The sequence below is a fragment of the Sinocyclocheilus rhinocerous genome, unplaced genomic scaffold (genome assembly GCF_001515625.1).
Source record: "Sinocyclocheilus rhinocerous isolate Xijiao unplaced genomic scaffold, SAMN03320098_v1.1 scaffold111, whole genome shotgun sequence".
NCBI lineage: Eukaryota > Metazoa > Chordata > Actinopteri > Cypriniformes > Cyprinidae > Sinocyclocheilus > Sinocyclocheilus rhinocerous.
Genome location: NW_015642811.1, coordinates 1,828,910 through 1,851,415, shown reverse-complemented (window position 1 = coordinate 1,851,415; position 22,506 = coordinate 1,828,910). Strand labels below are relative to the sequence as shown.

Below are 22,506 nucleotides of genomic sequence, written 5' to 3'. Positions count from 1 at the left end.
GCGGCAGCTGGATGCAATAATTGCATGCCAATGTGCATTGGCTCGTTTAGTTTACACTCGAAGTAGATTGGTCTATCGAAGCGATATCCCAAGTCGTCGGTCACGACGTGACTCATAGTGACCGACTGAAAGGGAACTACATTATGTCTGGTTTCTCAGTATCATCCCAGTGAGCGTTTATGATGTTTTATGAATGTGCGGCAAGGTGAATTAAGTGTTTTCTTGTTTTAGTGTTTTTTGGTATATCCATATAAACGTGAACGTTCAATAATCAGACACAGTCCCAGGAGGTCATTTTTCACTAGATGATGAGAAATATTGTCACATTAAGACCTTTTAAGGGCTAATTTATTTATAAATGAAATCCAAATTGGACTACTAAAGATAAAGTCATTTGCACTCTTAATCTGGATGAATTTAATTATCATCAAAGCTCCAAGAATGAAATATAAGTGAAACAGCATCAGTGTTGCAGTATAACATCGACACATTTTATTTACTCATTTACTGATTTGTGTACACTGAAAAAAAATGGTGTAGAAACAATTTTCACTTAGAAATTGCTAGTAAATTACACAAATGATTATAAAAAAATGGCAAGCCACACACTGAATTAAATTTTGAAGCAGAAAGACTAAAATAGTATTTTCTTACTCCAATAATCTTTGTTTTATTTACAACTTTGACAAATCATTATGTAGGCTATATGCTGTCACACTGATTCCAACTTCTCATTAGAAATCATACAGAACATCATAAAACCATTATAATGTCAAATTAGGTAACGTGTTAAATGCATCCAATACATATTGTGGCTTAAACATGTTTGAGCTAATTTATTATAAATGCAGTCAATACAAATATCATATATTTTTGATGCTTTAACTACACTGTATGTTGGCATTTATATACAAGTATGTACGAATACTAATGAGATCATATTTGATAGCCGCATAAAGGAAAGTAAAAGGAAAATGGGGCTGAGTTTTGGAGAGGTCCTCATCCTATTATGCAAGCAAAATGCACACAGGGTCTGTCAAGTGAGGTGACATCTGAAGCCCCTCACTTCTACAATAAGTCTTGGATATGTTAATGGGGCTCTTGGGACTCTTGTGATATACAGTATGTCCAATTTAGCACTGTGAGAAAGAGATAGGAGTCTTCCTTTACGGTGAAGCTCTATTTTAGCTTCGTTGTTCGGATAAAGGTCAGCCGGTCCTCTGTTTCTCACACATTCTCAATCTTGGCTGTGGTTTTGTTGATGAGAAATTCGCAGCTCAAGCTTTTCCCAGGTGTTTTCTGCACACTCTTCAGTGTGGGGCTGCTGCTTGGCAGGGGTCCATGATGTGGTCCTCTTCTGAACTTCAAGCAAATTATTAAATTCCCTTCCAGTGCCAACTTCATTTCTGCACTTTGAAATGGTTCAGCTCCCATCACCTGCTTGGATGTGCCAATGTGCCGGTGAGCACGCAGCACAGATTGTCGAGAAGCGCTCTCTCTTGCTGCTGCTCGCTGAGCTCTTTTCAATTCAGATGAAAGCGAGATGGGTTTGCCGATAGCTCTGTGTAAAGAAGCCATCCTGATGAGCAGTAAATGTGAACCAGGTTTGGAGTCTTAAAAGACGGAGACCCATTTAGGAAAGGCACTTTTCTGTGCTTACTCTAAGCTGCATTTATAAATCTATGAGTATATTTTTTGCAGACACCGATGGCTTAACTCTTGCTTTCTTTGAAAGCTAAGTGGAGTTGACCGCCTCGTTGTGCCCAGCATGCGGTCTTGTTTATTTATAAAAAAATTTATCAAGCAGCTCTGTGTAAACTTGAGTTACCCACACTAGATGATTTATTATTATTACTAATCTGGTGTATGAAGTCATAACTTAGCAAGGAGATGTTGACCTACCTATATATAAAATATTACTCCTTCATTCCTCAATGTAAAGTGAAACAGAAAATGCTTAATACTGGCCAAATGTTCTTTTAAAATGACTTTAGACATGGAAATATATTGAATGTAGAGTCTAGGCATATTTCGCAGACATACAGTATACTGTATCTTTACTGAAATTATTGTTATCTAAAAAATACTTAAAGGGATACTTCACACAAAAATGAAAATTTTGTCATCATTTACTCACCCTCATGTCATTCCAAGCCTGTATAAGTTTCTTTCTTGTGTTAAACACAGAAGAAGACATTTTGAAGAATGCTGGTAATCAAACAGTTGATGGTCCCCATTGACTTTGACGTTATTTCTTTCCCTACTATGGAAGTCAATGGGGACCAACAGCTCTTTGGTTCTTCAAAATATCTTCTTTTGTGTTCAACATAAGACTGAAACTTATACAGGTTTGGAACAACATGAAGGTGAGTAAATGATGACAAAATTTTCATTGTTGGGTGAAATATTTCTTTAAGTTAGAGCCATGGTACAAAAATATTACATATTACAGTATATGCTTTATTAGTATTAGTATTAGTATTAGTATCAGTATCAGTATTAGTATTAGTATTAGTATTAGTATCAGTTGGAAATGCTTTAAAATGAGGACCAAGGCCATGGTGTGGCAGAAGCATATTAAATTAATTCTTAATAAATAAATATATTTTTTTCTGTGACCCAACAGAGCAACATTTATTTATTTATTTATTTATTTATTTATTTATTTAAATGGGTTTAATTTTGTGTTTGTGTTTTTTTGTTGTTGTTGAATTTTGAACTTTAAATATACTGTTGACAGTTACCTTAAATATTTTATGTGATTTCCTTCTTTATATCCATATGATTCCTTTGCCGAGGATCACCAGCACAGCATGACCCTTTGTTGGCCTTAAAAGCAGAATGCTAATTAAACATAAGTACGGGATGGGCTGTGGGATATCACTAACTCTGTGCATGCCAGCCATCTGGACAGTAATTAGGCCACTGGACCCTAAGGTCCTTTAATAAAGCAATTTGAGAGTCTCGGTTGGGAAGTGACCAGCCCTGATCACACCTGAAAAGAGTCCTTCAGTTTCAAGCTTAACACTTAAGGTAGAATAGTTAATGAATTGTTGGTTTGAGCTTGCTAGATCCTGAATGGCAAAAGCGAGTGAGAGCAAGACTCCTAAGTGGCTAAGAAATGAGCAAAACGTGTTACTTAAGACTCTGTAAAATACTATTCTTGAGTTAAAACAATGGTAAAGCTACACAGTTTCCACAAACAAGGGCCCCCAAGGCAACCGTTGTCCTCTGTGAATTGGTCTTTATGGCTGCATATCCTGTAGCAGTGAGGGTCCCAAACCGGGCAATTATGAGTTTCATACAGACAGGAGTACTTTCTGACAATGGCAGACACTTATTTTTTGGAAGAAGACCTGCAGGCATTATTCCACTGTGTCATTTGAGGTTATTTTGATGGACTGTGACAGGAACGACTGTCATTACAAGCATGCTGACGAGCTTGTTGCGTTGCTGGATTTTTTGCATATGCCAGGAAGGGAGGGGCTCCTACTTGCCATGACAGTTTCCTAAATAAGGGACGGTAGGGGACGTTTTTCTGCGTGATTCCAGGACGAGCAAAAATGGGAATAATTGGGAAGGGATTTGGGGGAGGATAAAGAGGATTGACAGTAAAACAATGCGCTTAAGGGTGATGGAGATTTTTATCTGCCCAACATTTACAAGCAATGGCTCTGTGACAAGAGATATGTGGTGGACGCTATGGATGAAGGTAGATGGTGAAGAGCGGCACAAATCTCTCCCCCACTTATCTCATTGTGTTTCTCCTGCTTTGTCTTGATCCTTCTTGTCCGTCAATGCGATCCATTTCATTTAAAAATCCATGGCTTCCCAAGCTGGAAGTTGTCATTTAGTTCACTCCTGAGAAGACCGTACACTATCAGGTCCATCTAATGAAGCCAGTGCAGGAGTCAATAAGTAAAGTAGGCATGGCCAGAAAAGGAAAGAGAAATCGCTAATGTGCCATGGGTAATGACTGAGATAGAAGGCTTGTTTGCAGGGAAGCCCATTTTTCCACCTTATCTTTCACCCACAGACCCAACACCCGCCTCGGCTCTTCACATGTGAGCCGATATGTTTGACTGTTTGAGAGTCTGAATCTCAGCATGTGACCATTTTAACAAAGCTAACCACCAGCTGAGGGTTAAACATGTTTCTTTCAGATATATAGACAGATGCAGAGTGGCTTCTCCAGTGCTCAAGGCTGCTGAAAATTTGTTCACTGTTTATCCACCGTGAGCTTTAAAACATTCTCGAGAGTGCTGGAGAATTACGATTTCCATGGTGCATAGCAGAGAATGTGCAATATTCAAGGACACTGACAAGGGTTTAAACAGACTTATGATTTGCAACGTACAAAAGATAAGTACACTTAATTTTTGACTGTGTTTGTCTTGATGCTGTAGCTCTAAATGCTCACATTCACTGCTTTTCATACTTCTGGTTGTTTTGCCTCATATTGGATTTTCTCTCCTTCACGCACTCACTCGCACACTCACATAAAATATACAGAGATGTGAAAGTGCTTAAGAACCCAGAGGCAAGCATAAGAATTAGGCCAAAAAAGGAAAAGATACATATTTGAGGATCATTTCTGAGCAAGAACAACAGTGCAGAGACATAAGAAAAAGCAATGGGGAACACAGATTATCACAATGGAGAGGTATCATATCTTCAGATGGAAAAAAATCTAAGTGAGTTTAATTGAATTGAAAATGTTATAGTTGAGATAGATGAAAGCTAACTAAATGACTCTGCTATCTATGGGTGAACAACATTACAATAAATAATGTGGTAGTTCATCCCCACCTCCACCCAAAAAAAAAATCCCTTTAATAACTTCTGCAAGCATCAAATGCTCTCTTGCAAGATGAGTACTGCCCTGTTTGAGTTTAGATTTTCATCTATATTACTAACAGATTTTCTCTTTATCCAAGCGACCTTTCATTATTAATCTTCAGTCCCATTACAATCATCCTTACTACACCTTATTTGTATTGTCACCCTCATGTCATTCCAAACATGTATGGGCTTTCTGAAACCAAACATGACTTTCTTTCTTTTCTGTGGAAAATTATAGATATTTTGAGAAATGTCTCAGGTTTTTTTCTTTTCTTTTCTTTTTTCGTGCATACAATGAATGTCAATGGAAATGTCAATCTGGTTATCAGCATTCTTCAAAATATCTTCTTTGGTTCTTTCACAGAAGATAGAAAGTCATGCAGGTTTGAGACAACATGAGGGTATGTAAATATTTTCGGGTGGACTATTCTTTTTAAAGCATGGCACAAAATAATACAGCTTTGTTATCATAGTCTATTGGATCTGAATGTGTATTGCTTTAGATACCATTCCTAGTCATAATCACAGGCACACTGGTTGTCATGGTGCATTAACTTGGGAATATTGCCATATTGATTGAACAGTTACAAAGACAAGGATCAACAATCTGGAAATTAAGCCCATAATCTTCCTTTCGCATATGTTTTCATTTCAGTCTCCAAACTGTGGTATAATCAATAACTAATCAATCTCCTGGACAGCAAATAGGACCTAATTCCCTCGAGAGGCTCTTCCTTGCCACCTAATAAGATAGAGACATAAAATATGGAGAGGTGTTGGAGGAACTCATGCATTCAGCCTCTGATAGGTTCATTAACTCGTTGCTTATAAAGTAGCAGAGAGAATTAGCCATCTCTTAAGGGTCTAAATGGTCCTCCGGGACCAGGGGTCAGCGTGGAAAACCTTAATTCAGTCTTATCACTGAGTCACTTTTCAAAAAGAGTGGTTGTTTTTAATCTACTTACTAAGAGACAAAAGGGAACGATGACCTTATTGTGATGAGGCTTCAGTTTTTAACAGATTCATGGTTCAGGAACACATGATCCTACTGAATGCTGCAGTATTGAACAGGGTTGTGCACAATACAGAATTGATTTGAGAATGCCTGCATTTGAAATTAATATAAAGGGAGGTAGTAAACATGAAGTTCAATTTGTAAACATGAAGTGCAAGCAGTACAATTTGATCTTGAATGTAAGGAAGTGCAATTCAAATTAAAATTAATTAATTTACATAGAACCTTGTTTGAAAGTTTTGGGGAAAAAAGCATTTAAGATTTATATGTCATATAGATGTACCGTTTTACATTAAAATTTGAAATAGATACAATTTAATATTCATTTCTGAATTTTGTAGTAGCTCCGTAATATTGTATATCTGCAGGGCCATATTATTTTCCATATTTTCCAATAATGAAAATAGCATTAATATTGCAGCTTAATATTCACAGTCATTCTGAACCATCAGCATGGTTATTCTGAGCTCTACTGTGGTGATACTGAGCACTGGGAAAGTTCCCTGTCAATAAAGTGCCAACAGATGGCAGATAAAAAGCAAGCCTGTGTACTTACCATACCAGCACTGGATTTTTTGCGACAGGTGCAGCTGTTTTCCTTCACATACTGTATTAAAGCTACTGGCTGTAATATATCGACTCATAGAATTTTGTGACCTCATCCCAACTAATGACAGACATGACAAATGAAAACACTGCTGTGACAGCCCTTATTATTATACCACATTATATGGCACTAGAGTTCATCCAAGTTGATTATCTCAGTAACCCTCATTAGAAAAAAATACAGTAATCTATGTGTTGTAACGTGTCAACCACAAATTTATGCAGAAGAATCACATGAGACGTCATTAGAGAACAGGGCGATTTGTCTGTCATTGTCGTCTTAGCACCAAAATCCCTATGCCTCTTTCACTTTCCTTTGACAAAAAGCACACTCTCTAAAAAAACATAACAGATCAAAAGATTAGATGATGGACCTGGTCTTACAGGCATTATCCAAAGCCGCAGACATGTGTCCTCATGTTAATGTATAAAACCTTATTATTTAATCTGCACAGGTATCCAGGCTTACTAATACAATTAATATCTATTATTCATGGATCATTAAAAAACGTTGGGAACCGATAACCGGTTCTTATTCAGAACCGGTTCAGTTTTTTTGAAAAGAACCGGAACCGTGAGCAATTTCTAAGTTTCGGTTCCGAAAACGGTTCTGGTGCGACACGTGACCAAGCGCTGTGAGCAGCCTTGCGCCGGCGTTTCCCGTAAAGTATGTCACAAACCAAATAACAGAAACGCCGCCCTGCCTCTTTAATTACTGAGCACATTGTTTCCCATGACGCGCCGCGTCTTTAACTGCAGAACACATCGTTTCCCACGACTGTACGCGCACTCGCGTCTTTGATAAATGTGCATGTTGTTTTGTCTAACTGTACTAAATTACATTATATTTGTCCCATATTGTCATTAATATACATACTGACTTCAACTTGGATCACTAAATAAATAGACTGCTATTGTTATGTAAGTATGAGGGTCAGATTATTTAGTGTACAGGTCATTTCAAGAGTGATAAACAAAATGATAGAAAATATTTTCATGCATTTTAAATGTTTAAAAATGTGGAAACCACTCATTGCATCACACAATCTCCTGACTGCATTATTATTTGTAAAATAGGGGCTTTATGCAGTGTGTGTATACATGGTTATAAGTATAATATTTCATTAATTTAGGGAAATGAACAAGTGTCTTAGCCCTCAAGGGACTATTTGGCCAACCAGCTTATTCCTGCTTGAAAAGCAAAATGTTATTGATAGTGTAAAAAACAAACTTTGAAGCACATGTGATTGATGGACTAGCATTACTCAACAAGGGACTAGTTGGCCAACCAGCTTATTCCTGCTTGAAAAGCAAAATGTTATTGATAGTGTAAAAACATCAACTTTGAAGCACATGCATTACTCAACATTACTTACTACCTTCCAGCAACACTACATTCAATTAAGGTAAAATTGTAAAAAATAATAATAATAATAATTGTTCATTTAAATGGAACCGGAATCGGAACCGGAATCGTTAGGCAAAACTGGAACCGGAATCAGAAAATTTCTAACGATACCCAACCCTACTCATGGATGTGATGGACTATATTTGAATACGTTTAACTTAACTTATTTACTGTAATGGCTCTAAAATGAAATGCTAATCTCTGTTTAAGTGATTGATATGCAGAGAGAGTGTGTCTAATGCCAGCAACATGCATAAAAAAAGATGAACAAGACACTCATACACTTCAGCCTGACATCATAAATCTAAGAAGGCCATTGACTCCTAATGCTGTTAAAAAGGCTTACCATGAATACCTGTAAAAAAAAAAAAAAAAATTTATTATATCAGATAAATAATGTTCATGTGGTTTAAAAAAGGTTTTCTGCTTACATTCAATACTTAAGCTAAATGTAAATAATGAATTTTTATTAGTAGTATTATTATATGTTCTTTATATTATAATTATAGATAGATAGATAGATAGATAGACAGACAGACAGACAGACAGACTTGTGTGTGCATGGGTATTTTCATCTAATTAACCTGTAATTGCATTGACTAAAGGTTAAAGGTTATGTTTTTGTGTTCTGTCTGTTTGGGTTCTGTCTGTTCTCAAAGTGTTCTGTCTGTTTGGGTTGAAAGAGGGTGGGAGAGAGGGAAAGAGAGAGGGAGCTTGGAGGAGAGAAAAGAGAAGAAGTCTTAGCAGATGGACATGGAGGACCATTCTGTGTTTGAGCTGGATTCCAGCTGGGATTAGTGAGAGTTTGTCAAAGGCACTGCTCGGGCAGAATGAAGAGACGGAAAAAGCTGGTACGCTGCTCCTTTCATTTGATTATGAGCTTCTCTGAATATTTGCACTTCTTATAGCAATGATAATGGCTCTGGATGGGATTGGATATCTCTAACTGGCTGTTTCTCATTTTAGTCTTGAGTAAAGGATGTGGGAGAGTGAGAGCGATGGAGCTGGTGCTTTGTTTTGAGGAGGCAAACTTGAGAGCTGTTGTTTTGAAGCATCATTAATGCTTGATGCCTCTGGTTTCATTATTTTTGCAGTGCATTCCTTTGGAAATGTAATTTCATACTCTACAAGATGTCATTTGAAAGATATTCTTCTCACATGTGTGCATAAATCCTAGGGGAAGGGAGACTGTTTTATACAACAGGCTTCATTGTCATAATCTAACTTTCCAAAATCTAACTGCATTCAAATCAGGTCTGTACTATTTTGTTCTGGGACGTGGGGAGGTTGTCATTTTCTTGTGCTGTCACTCTTGTTGGGCAAAGTCAAGTGTTTGTGATCATACACCCCTGATGTATTCCTAAGTCTAGCCCACATTCATGACTAAAGCTCTTGAGCGAGTGAGTGTGCGCACATTGACTTCATAACACACACTTCAGCTTCCCACACGGCCCCAGCCTCTCTGAGGCCACACGGGCTATACACACGCTTGCTGTTGCTTCCTGCTGACACTCCAAATGTATTCACGCTGAGAACAGAAGGCATCTGTTTCCTCTCCGTTTTTAGATTTTCTGAAGTATTGGATATGCTGGCTGGCTTTGTTACTTTCTATAATTATAAACAGCTTTTACGCTACCTTCGGGAAATATTAGCATAACCGCAGATGCTATAACATTGGACAATTGTTCTAGCCTTCATCTCACCTATATCTTTATTTTTAATTGTTTATAGGACAACAGCTCTTTGAGGCTACAACTTAATGCTTAACCTTCAGAAAATGTTGATGCTCAACCTTGGAAGCTGTTTTATTTTCTAGTTGATGGTACTGATTTTTGCCTTTTTTGAAATCATGTTAGCAAAAGTGGTGATATGAATATGGTTTAAAGTTTCTTCTTTTTTTCTGTTTTTTTTTTTGGTGATTAAAAAAAAAATACAAATTTTTTATATAATTAATCAGAACATTAAAGATAAAAATTAAAATAATAGTAATAATGCCAATAATAATACAGAAAAAATATACCTTTCATGTTTAGGTATAGTTAGGTTTATGTATAAAATATATAATAGTTCTCATAATAAAACATTGGATTTGTTCCTCTACTACTTTAGTAGAAGTCATAGGAACACCAGAGTGTGTGGAAAGTGCCTTCCTGTACTTTCTGTGTCTTGAAGATAAATCTCTCAAGGAGCACTGAGAAAGCCATGATGTTCATAAAAGGCCCTCCACTCCAAATTGTACTATCACAATGCATTTAAGAACAGAGTGCAAGGTGACTTGTGCGGCGCCTGTGTTGCTGGACCAGCTGTGCCAAGCGTTCAAACATTGACTATTACCTTTAAAAGGTAATTCAAGTCAGAAGTGTATTGCATGCACTCTGCATTTCTGTCTCACTCCCCCCACCAGTTCAGCTGCTACTGTGTGTGTATCCTCTTTTAACAGCATTTTATGTAGCACATTAACTTGATGAATTATATTAACTTGAGCAACTGTGAGGAAAATATGCTTATGACTTTATCATTTTGAATGGTGGTCGAATGGCACCCAGAAGCCATTAATTCTCATTGTTTAGGACTTCCTAGAGAGACAAACACTTTGCCTCAGAGTCTCACAGCAGGGCTCTTTATACAAAAAAGGAGTTATATTGTAGGGAACTACGCTTAAGTGTAGTTCCCTATAGAAAGAAAGCTCTGCCGTGAGCATAAATGCAAGTAAGTTCAATAATCTCATCACATGTAATGAGATACTATGTTAAAAACCTGTACGACTTAAAGGCTGAGTTAGTTGTTATTTTAAAAAGGTTGAGGATTTCTAGCTCCACATACTGAGCCAGAATTTAGAAATTACGTTTATAGCATCTTCTGTTTTAAATTGATATCAGTCGTTTTTCACTGAATCTGTTCAATGTAAATACATTTGACAAGAAAATATGTCAGATTTTCTACTTAAAAGGTTCGCATTTAATTCAAATATTATTTGCTGGTTCTTTGTAATTGTTTGTGCAAATTACTAGCTATTTGAAAGAGTGGAAGTTGTTTCAGTGTAAATTTTCAATTGCTTGTGTAGCATTTTATTACCTATATTAAACATAAAATGTTTATTTTAGTCAGAATTATTGCACACATAATTTACTGAATTAAGTCTTAGTTTAGTAGAGACTTGCTTATAGACATAATATAAAGGATCCTTATGTCTAGGATAGCTTGGTTTGTGAAACTTTTCCACAGCTGCTCAGTCAGAAATTCACTACTGTAAAGTGATGTGACTAGCATTTACACACAAACATGATTAATTGATAACCAAATCATTTGTCACTCATTTTCATTATCGATTGTTATCAATTTTATTGATTTATTGATTGATTATAGATGTTGCAGCCCTATCCCTAAGTCTTATAATGACTTAATTACAATATTTATTAAATAAAACTAAATTGGTGCATTGACGCCAAAAAGGTATTGTAGCCAAACGTGATGCACGGTTTTTGAGTTCTGAATGTGAATGCATGCTAGACTCGATCAGTTCTTTTTTTATTTCATCAATTCATTTTTCATGGGAACTATTTATTTAAAACAATTAATTAAGAAACATACCATTATGCTTGACACAATGAACAAGTTGAACTAATTTTATTTTAAAAAATCACCAAATAGTAAGGAAAGAATGAGCGTAAGGAAATGGCAGTTGAGTTTCACTCTACTTCTTGGCTGCACTCTTAACAGAGGGTTATCGGTGAGAGGAACAAGAGAACCGTCTCTCTTCCTCTATTGCTTTATCACTAATTAACGCAAGCTCGTTCCTCCTGATGAGCTCTGTGTAAAGTGTATGGTTGGTCGCTGCATAATTAGTGGGGTTTTCAGATTTTGCCTTTGATTCTCACAGTCAGAGATGTTGATCCCATCTCACTTCCTCAGCGGGGGCGGCCAATTGTGCTGCTGCAGCAATTGGAGCCCCTCACAAGGGGTGGTGAAAAACTGTAAATTGCTCTTCGGGGCTTTTTGTTACCCAGTATGAAATTCACCTCACAAAACAGATAAATAAATCAAACTCCAGGTCAGAGACAGCTTTAGAAAAGCAGAGTCATCAAAAATGCAAATTTACAATTTACCATCCCATCAGTTCTGTCCTATTAAGAAAAAAAGAAAAGAAAGAAAGAAAAAAAATAAAATAAAATATATATATATATATATATATATATATAAATTAAATAAGACATCCATCACAGCATGGTTTTTCACACACACACACACACTCACTCACACACACACACAACACGCCTCATGCATACACGCATTCACACACACACACACACACACACGCACGCACGCAAACAAACACAGGGTGAGAGATGCAACTCTCTATGAGACATGTAGAACACCTGCAGAAACACACAAACACACACAGTATGAGTGAGAGAAATCTTCAAACACACACACACACACACACACACACACACACATATATATATACAGAGCTTATATTATTTTAGTGAGCTCATCTCACAGACTTCCATTGTTTTTCGATCAGGTTAATATTTTCTCTCTGCTAAATCTGACTCTCACAGAAACCTGCACATCGTCAGATTTACAGACAAACATCATCTGGACCATTTACGACCGTTTTCAACGACATTAAATGTCCTCACACGTCACATGTCATGATATTTCACTACATTTTTGAAGACATCTGACCCTCACAAGCATAAACAAACCACACACACACACAAGCATGGAAAAAAACTGCCAAAACTGCACAAACTACTAATTTCAGACTAAACAACATCAAAATCTGTGCAACCTCTAATACGAAGTGGGCAAAGACCAGTTGGACTCATAATTACAGTAATCCAGGATTATACTGTAAAAAATTACTTAAATACGGCTTAAAACAAGCGAAACAAGACAAATTAAATGGTTCAGGGGACTTTTAAAATTTTTAATATCTTATGCAGTGTTGTATCTCAGGTACATTTGTATTGTGTTACTGTAAAAATGTCTGAACAAAACAAAAAACACTGTCGAACGAGTGTTATTTTGGTATTATTGCTGTACTATTTAGATATATTTTTTAATACATGTTTAAATTTGAAGGTTTTAGTAATTTAGTTGTGTTTCTGTCATTTTTAATAAAGATATTTTATCTTGGATAAATTGAAATAAAACAATTTATACAAAATTTAAATCATGACAGTCAAAATTACGATCATTTAAATATATATATATATATATATATTTAAAATTACTATATAAAAAATATATAATATAATAGAAATATAAAATAAATACTACAGTTTTTATTGTGCTTATACTGACATGCTTTTCATTATAATTTTATTTTTATTAGTATTAGTAGTATACAATACTGTTCTAAATTTTGGGCTTGGTATTTTATTTATGTATTTATTCATTTATTTATTTATTCATTTATTTATTTAAAATATTGATTATTTTGTGTTTTAAAAAGTAAAGAGTCAGTAATACAGATATTAGAAAACAAATATTTGTGTTTACAAAAGCATTTCGCTACCTATCAAAACATCCATCTGTTAGTAAAAAGAATTCCAGTAAAATTGATTGTTTTGCTGAGGATATCTTGGATTAAAAGGCATTCCCCTTGGCCTGTCAGTCAAACTGGATTAAATGGTTGTGTATTTAGGAATCAATTAACTTGTCATTTCTGCATTAGTCAATCTGGTATTGGTATTTTCAATTTATGTGCAGAGGTGCTTGTGATTGGATTATGTGTGGAAACTCACTTTGTAAATCTGAATCAATAGTAGGAGAAATGGATTTATTCTGGCCAAGGGGCCACTGGGGTTTCCTGTCCACTTCCTTGAACCACTGCATGTGGTGTTTAACAGCCTGCTGGAGAGTTTCTCAAATGCTAACAATATTGAACCTCCAACAAGTGGCTAATAGATGTGACATCACAATATCCTTATACTACAAACCTGCTGTAGCCGTTCTCAGCCTAGAAGATGACATTTTGATAAAGTTCTCCGGAGTTCTCCTTACAGATGAGCTGCAAGAAACTTTTGAAGAATTCTTCTTTGACTCCTCGTTACCATTGGCTGTGATGATATCACACAAGCCCACTAAAAAGTTAAGGGCTAGATGTTCACCTTTCCTCTGTTTCAACCTCTAAGTTAATTACATCTTTCCTTCAGGGTAGCATCGTTAGAAGATATGAGACTCATTACAATAAAGCAATGATTTAATAACGTTAACAATTATATTGATGTGAACACTGAGCTTACTGCTGGGACAGAGCTGGTAAACGAAGATGTCCATGCCAATGCTGATTATATTTACTGGAATATTTTAACCTAGAACAACAAAACATCATTTGTGAAATCCATATGTGTTTGTATTATTAGAGTAAGCATATAGCAAACAAGCTATGCTCACCAGGATGGAAATCTCACTGCCTTTGTTTTAACTTGTTGTCTTCTAAAAAAAACACTAAAAGTGTGAAAAGGAAAAAAAACACATGCTATTTTAGGCTGTACTTCTAACACATCTGTTTGTGTGAGGTGGTTGTTTCTCTAAAGCTTCATGTCCAGCTGAGGCAGGTGTGTTGTGTATATGTGTTAATGGGAGTGGAAAAAAACAACTGAAAAGTATCTCAAGCTCTGGCCTAGAACTTACAGTTTCCTTAAGTGAAGTCTTAGCAAACCACTGTGTAAAAAGCATTATGGAATATATAATGTATATTGATATTTTATATTTATGTTTAAATAATATGGGAGTGACCATGCATGCAAACACGCTGTAACCTCATTCTTTCCGCATGATTATATTTAATTCTGTGTAATTTTTCCAGAGCTTTACCATGTTCACTCGCAGGCCATTTGAATATATAATGTAACTATCAAGTCTTTTCTTGGTGAAGTAAACAAAATATATTCACAGGGCTCTTGCAGGGTGGCCATCATATTAGGTGGTCCACATCAAAAGGACCAAGATAGTCTGTGAGTGGAGATAGAGCACATCCTGGCTTAAAATGACATTTGTTGCTTGATTGCACAGGAGTCCAGTTTGTTATCTAAAGCCTAAAACTGCCAGGGCAAAAGACCGGAAAATGCTGGAGAGCCCATGTAAGGGTATTAGACTTGGTTCTAGTCTGGTTGACAGAGCCAGGGAGGACCATTCACACACTTTAAGCCGATCACAGCCCGGTCGAGACAAAATACATGTCCCAGGTGTTTAAATGTTATCTTTCTCTCCCTATCTCTGTAACAGGCATGCATTCACATGTCAGCACATAGAAGAGTAAATGAAATGAATTTGCAGATTGAATGGCAAGCCAAATACATCATCACTTATTGAAGAGAACGTGTCATTTATGAAAAGGTCAAGTTAGATATTTTATAGACTACATTTAGTTTACTATGCACTGATTATGTCAAGCTTTAAAGTCATGATATCAAAATTGGCCCTATTTATTTTCTTTATACATGTTATTATGAAGCAATTGTGAGCGAGAGCTTATGAGCGATTAATTGTTGCACTTTTTTCCAAAGCCAAAAGAAAATGTTTGTCTTCGTAAAATTTCATCACAACGACTTTCAGTATCAGCTGATGTCACCAATACTTTTTCTTTTTCAATCTCTCCTCTATAAACACCTGTCATGTACTTGTTGAAGGAAACACCTTAAACTAGTTTGTACAAATTGGTTTGCTTGACTCCTAGCTTGGTGGTCTGTTGGCTTGTTTTAGAGGGGTTTTGAGCACTTTTCAGTCTGGGAGAACAGGTAGACCAGCTTAGACAGGCTGGGAGATCATTTTAAGATAGCTAAGACCAGCTTAGTTTTGTTTTTTCAGCAGAGATACTGAGAACTTTTCAGAGTCCAATCTAAACCCAATGGATTAATTCACACCCAATCCTACTTTTTTACATTTAAATAGCATTATATTTATAGCGTTACAAAATAAGATCCAAACCATTGTGTGGAATGCTGTAATTAGCCTATCCAAACCACCTGAGATTTGAAAATGTGTTAATATCATGAGGCATGAGTCATGAACAAATGTGTTGTATGGATTTGACAAAAGACCAATTGGTCCCATATATAACTCTCCCAGATAGTGGCGATCAATACGGTATTGAATAGCTAACAAAGACGCATCTAAATTCAGCTTGGGGGAAATAGCCAATAAGATCAGTGAAAGGTTAACCTAGGTACAAGTTGTTGATTAAATATGAAGTAGTGCAGTGTCTTTGGATGTGTAAATATGTGTTTGTATACGCTAGTCTGTCAGTTTCTGTGTGTATGTGCATGTTAGTGAAAGAAAGACTAATTTTGTCATCTAATAAGACTCCTGATACAAACACGGTGATGTCATGTTTGCGTTTCTTCACTGTGAGCACCTGCTCTCTTGGAGACGCGTGTCAACAAGCGTAATGCTTCAAATTGCTCATTGTGGGAATCTAAACATAGGCCTGCTATATAAAGGGGGGAATGTGTTCTCGTCTTATCATACTAAGTCTCATTTATTCCTATTCTGTTTCGTTTCAGGGCATAATTGGCAACACTAATAAAGCCAGAAATACACAGGACACCAAATTCATTTTTTGTGATGATTAGCATATATTTTGGTCAGGCAAAACAGACACTCTGTCTAAACAAGGAACAGTTGTGTAATATTTTCTTTCCTTCTTTTTTTCTGTTTTTGCTCTGTTTCACTGGTCATTCTCTGGGTAGAGGTAAAATACTGTCAATATTTAGACCTATGTATACGTCTTCTGTCACCGCCACCACCCGCACCCAATTAATCTGTTACGTGCAAGAGGAGACCGTATACATTTGCTACAAATGTGATTTGCTTTCTGCGGATGCGTGGCATTTCACGTTGTATAAAGAGATCATATACATGTTTTAAAACTCAACCAAGCTGTGTTTTGTGCCTGCGGGGTTTCTGCACCTCTTTTTCTCTCTTTAAATTTAGTGCGGCCCATGACACACCAGATGATCTGCTGTGTCTGTGCACTTTTCACAATCTGTTTCACAATCTGTCTGATTCACCAATACACACCCACACACTTACACACTACTCATTGTTGAGCTTTGCAGATACTCATTTTTGCATTTTCTACTTGAACATCACATTGCTTTATCTTTGCCAAATGCGTAGGAACAATCAAAAAATTATGTTTACGTCATTAAACTCTAGTTCATTATGCATTCCTGACACATTCATTTGTACTGTTCACTGAAGACTGCAAAGTTTTGTCTTTTTAATGTTAATTTAGATGATATATTGACTTAATTTATTGTATTGTAATTTCCTATGTAGAATTTACAGTGCACAGGTTACAGATAACCAGGAAAATTGGTTCAATTTACATTATAGTTAATTTAAATATTGTCTACATTTACAAATGAACACACTTATAATAAATAGCACTCCTTTGATTGAATCTGTTATTACTTATGTCCTCCTTTGGTTTTCTGAATTGCCCTATTATGCAAACCTGCCCTCTAGAGGTCAAACATTGACATGCACATCCCACAATTCAAAGTAAGTTCATACCAGATGCAGTGCAAGTGCAAATGTTGCTATGACTTCAACACTATAATGCATCAACTTACAAACAGCCATCTCAGGTTCAAATGTGACTGTGAAACTGCATATTTACATAAACAATCAAACAAACACATGCACACTTAGTCACACTGCAGGACGTTTATGAAAGTGTCTCCACATGCATCATGTGAGAGTGCTTGTTTTTGCTGATACACACAGGCAGACACCACTGTGACTTGACTGCAGTGAGATTTTTCACACGATGCTGAGTATGCTGAGCCAGAAATAAATAAATAATCCTCAAACAAGAGAGAAGAGTAATCACGCTGCCAGGGCTTCTAAAGTCAACAGGAAAAGTTGTTTGCATCCCATTTTACTAATTTAAATTACTAATTTTAAAATCCCATTTTTGACATATATTTCCAGTTTAAACAGGATATTCAATGAGAAATATTTGAGGGTGGGGCTTGATTTTGTCCATCAGGTGGTTGTCACCACAATAGAGCCTGCATGGTAGATTAAGAGGAGGGGTTTAAAAAGTGCAAGATGTCAGCCAAGAAGTAAGGTTGTTTCAAAGAATTCTAGGAAGTTGTTTCATGAGCCGTAACAGTTATTATATTTTGAAGAGTATTAAGACCACCAAGTTCCTCAGAAAGTAAAAGAGGTTGATTTAGATTTTCATGTTGACTTTAAAATCAAGGCCTTTATGAAGGTCTGAGAATAATATCTGACAAACGTTAGCAACAGGTATGAGTGACAACAGAAAGAGTCCAACATAAAGGTCACAAGTTTAAAAGAAACAGTACAGGTGGTTCAAAAACAAGAAGTTGCACGTTTTATTGTCACCTGGCTATTGTGTTTGGCCTCAAATGCAGTCAGCGTCTCTTTTAGAGGTGGGCTTACATACATAAACAGATTTTGAATTTGGATGAGTGTTGATGTCAGGACAAAAATGATATGATTCTATGATTTGTTTTGAGTCTTGCGCAGAGGTCGTATTAAGGTGAATGTCTAAAAAAGCAGTAAATGTGTTTTATTAACCTCTGAGGCCTCATTTACTCATCTTTTCCGCCTTTGTAATAATCTACATAATTGCGTCTGTAATGTCTGCACCAGTGGATTGTGCCCTCCAACTATTTATATTTATGATGCGCCAGAGTGCAGTTTTGAAATCACTATAATCCTGGTTTGTCTTGTGTCTGTATATATGTTTGTGCTGTTCAAATGATTAATGTAGATGTATATTCTTTGAAAGTTCTAAGGGAGATTAGAAAAAATAAAGCCAAACTTTTTATATGTTCAAGGCTGAATCCGATAAGCAAATGTTTTTTCTGTAGACATAATGAACAAAAGCTTTCAAACACCAAAATAATTTATGCTGCTGTCCACTTTGAAACTAAGACCATATTATTTAAGTTAATTAAGTTAATTGTGTAAATTATGGTCTTTATTCTCTAAGTAATACTCTATGAATGTTTATAATTAAATTAGCATTTAATTAATATGTCTTTAACAATTACTTTGAACATCTCTTTTAAATAGGTATAATGCTAGGTACTACTATTAATGAGCATAGATTTTGTGAAAAAGATTTCGATTTAAAAAGCAGCTTTAGGAAAACTGCAAAACCACACAGAAATGTAATGGCGAGAAAGTCCAAATCTTCAAAAGTACTGAACTGGCTAAGAAAGAAAAACAGCAGGACACCCGTAGGGCTGTGAATTCATGTGCAAACAATAAAGAATCAATCCATGCACATACAAACCCACAAGCAAGAACTGAGGCAGTGTTCATTTGTATGTGCATGGCTACACTGATCAGCTAGTTTTTTATGTGCAATACAAACAAATTCATATCAAGTCCATTGAGTGGTGTCTCCTGCCGTTTTAGATGAATCCATGTTGTGCATATAATGTTACAAGACACTAACCAGTATTGATAAGTGGGATTAAGTACCTAGTTTAATTCTACATTTTTTTTTATTATTATTATTTTGCTAAAGATGCTACCTGTATATTACTTATGGCTTCTATGCAATGTTAGTTCATATACTAACTTTTTGGTTTTCTGTTTCCTTCAGAGCCATGACAGTATGGTGGACTGTTTGAGTCGAGTCATGCTGCACACAGCCGTGTCTTGCTGGCAGCCTTTGCTGGGGCTGGCCCTGGTGGCCGTGTTCGTGGGCTCCACTCTGGCCTGCCCCGCTCGCTGCGAGTGCTCCGCCCAGAGCCGCTCTGTCATCTGCCACCGTAAGCGCTACAACGCCATCCCTGATGGAGTCCCAACTGAGACACGAATCCTTGATCTCAGCAAGAATCGCATTCCGGCCGTCAACCCTGATGACTTTGCTGTCTATCCACACATAGAAGAACTGGACCTGAGTGGGAACATCATTGCCTACGTTGAGCCTGGAGCCTTCAACTCGCTTTACAGCCTCCACACACTGAGCTTAAAGAGCAACCGTATCAAGCTCCTCTCTCTAGGCGTCTTCTCCGGCCTCTCCAACCTGACGAACCTGGATATCAGTGACAACAAAGTTGTCATTCTGGTGGACTATATGTTCCAGGACCTGCGCAACCTTAGGTCATTAGAAGTTGGAGACAATGAGCTGGTTTACATCTCCCATCGGGCCTTTAGTGGACTACTGTCACTGGAGAGCCTGATGCTGGAGCGCTGTAACTTGACGGTGGTGCCAACAGATGCCCTGTCCCACCTGCACAACCTGGTGAGCCTACATATGCGCTACCTCAGTATCAGCTCTCTACACCCCTACTCCTTCAAGAAGCTCTTCCACCTCCGTCACCTAGAGATTGACAACTGGCCATCATTAGATTTGGTCCCTGCTAATTCTCTGCATGGCCTCAACCTCACCACGCTTTCTATTACCAACACCAACCTGTCCACTTTCCCTTACCAGGCTCTTCGCCACCTGCCTTACCTCACACACCTTAACCTCTCCTACAGTCGTATCCGGACGGTGGAGGGTGGCCTGCTTCAGGACCTGGTGCGATTGCGTGAGCTGAGGTTGGCTTGGTCTCAACTGGTGTCCATCGAACCCTACGCTTTCCAGGGCATCCGCTGGCTCCATTCTCTAAATGTCTCCCACAACCACCTTGATACCCTGGAGAGGGGTGTATTCCATGCTCCTGAGGCCCTAGAGGTGCTGTTGATCAACAACAATCCTCTGGTGTGTGATTGCCGACTCATGTGGTTGCTGCAAAGACGCCATTCCATTTCTTTTGGAGACACCCAGCCCGAGTGCAGCACTCCGGAAGGAATTCACGGACGCCCCTTCAAGGAGTTCAAAGAGACCTTGCTATCCTACTACGTGACCTGCACCAAGCCGAAGATCCGAGAAAACCGGACTCAGATGGTGTCCGTGGAGGAGGGACAGTCAGCCCGTTTACACTGCAGTGCAGAGGGGACCCCACGGCCCACTATTTCCTGGGTCACCCCACGTCGGAGGCACCTGACCAACAGGAGCCATGGCAGGGTGATAGTCCACAACAACGGCTCATTGGATATCAAGGCGGCGGAGGTTCAGGATGACGGTGTGTATATGTGTGTGGCCTCTAACACGGCAGGCAATGACACTCTTATGGTATCACTGGCAGTGAAAAGTCTGGGCTCGCTGTATGCCAACAGGACCCAGCATTACACGGATACAAGCAATGCCACTGCCAATGGTACCAACCTCCCCAATGTGACCTTTGGCCTGGACCTAAAGACTATCTTAGTTTCTACAGCCATGGGCTGTTTCACATTCCTAGGAGTGGTTCTCTTCTGCTTCCTGCTCCTGTTTGTATGGAGTAGAGGAAAAGGCAAACATAAAAACAACATTGATATTGAGTACGTGCCACGCTCAAAGTCCAATGGGACCTCTGCTGAGGAGGCGGACCAGGGTGCTGGGCCACGTCGCTTTAACATGAAAATGATTTAAGACATTGAAAGTAATACCAGTGGGAGTTTACCCTGATCTTTGTTTCACAAATGCTACCTGGAACAGGACTCCTTCAAACCAATGCCAGGAAACTCAACAGTCCCTAAGGTTCAGTCCAGGTTTTGGTAAAGCTTGGACTTCACTGGATGTGCAAGGGGAATAATATGTGTCAATAATGAACCACTTTCAATTTGTATGAAACCCTCTTGGTAAGAGGGGATGTTCACCAACACTCCAACACAAATTGTGTACAGAACCGATTTGTAAAATTCAAGTATTACTCTTATTTGCCGAGGCTCGCACATGCTTTCTCACTGCGACCAACAGATGATCGGGAATCTGTTATCTCCCTCATTATCCTGCATATATGTACGTAATGCTCAGTTATGTATGTGTATGTTAACATGTATAAACACTTTCTTTTGTTGCATTGTTCACGAAATGCAATGACCGCCAAAATTTGAACAGGCCTTGATTCGAAGGAAATACTGTGTGACCAAGCCATCGTCTCGCTACTCAAACTGTTTGAGGATGGAGGACAAAGGGCTTTAGCGGGTGTGAAATGTTACTCCGGGGAACATGTGTGCCGTTTGTCTACCCCAAGTTATTCTCCTGATATGAAGAATATTATATTTGTTTATAATCTGGAAAAAAAAGAAGAGAGATTATTTATTAGCAAAGGCCTTTACGTTCAAACTCAATAATACAAGGTGAAGATTTTCAAATGGTTTAAATTCATGATTTTTCCCCTATGATTTTGCTGCAAGTATACACACCATTTTTAGTTGTGCTCTTGTCCATTTCTATGACTCTAACCCCTCATCTGGTACAAAATACAAAATGTCTCCATTTCCAGTCGATATACCATTATTCATTTTTTTTATAATTCTTTTTCTTTTTCTTTCCTTCCCTAGTAAGAAATTCTGACTTTGTTGTGGTAGTTTCTCATTTTGTTGTTGAATCATTTAGATTGTAAACAGTTCAAAGTAAAAGAAAAAAATACATGTATGTGGAATAAAGAATATTGATTTGTATTCTGATGTTGTATTTAGACTTAACTAATTGCATATATATTATATTTAAATTGATATCATTTCACACTGCTAAGTACAGTGTTTCTTTGGATATGGTATATTGTATACACTTTGAAGACAATTTAATTACATATAA

At 37.4% G+C, this 22,506-nt stretch overlaps 1 protein-coding gene across 1 annotated transcript in view; it reads left to right on the top strand.

The window, feature by feature from the left end:
* Nucleotides 1–22,186, top strand: part of LOC107756507 (leucine-rich repeat and immunoglobulin-like domain-containing nogo receptor-interacting protein 2) — a 169,566-nt gene extending 147,380 nt beyond the window's left edge. The window contains exon 3 of the mRNA XM_016573668.1: nucleotides 19,477–22,186. Within this exon, the coding sequence (XP_016429154.1) occupies nucleotides 19,489–21,336 (1,848 nt within the window). The 5' untranslated portion in view covers nucleotides 19,477–19,488 and the 3' untranslated portion in view covers nucleotides 21,337–22,186. The remainder of the gene's footprint in view (nucleotides 1–19,476) is intronic.
* The last annotated feature ends 320 nt before the right edge of the window (nucleotides 22,187–22,506 follow it).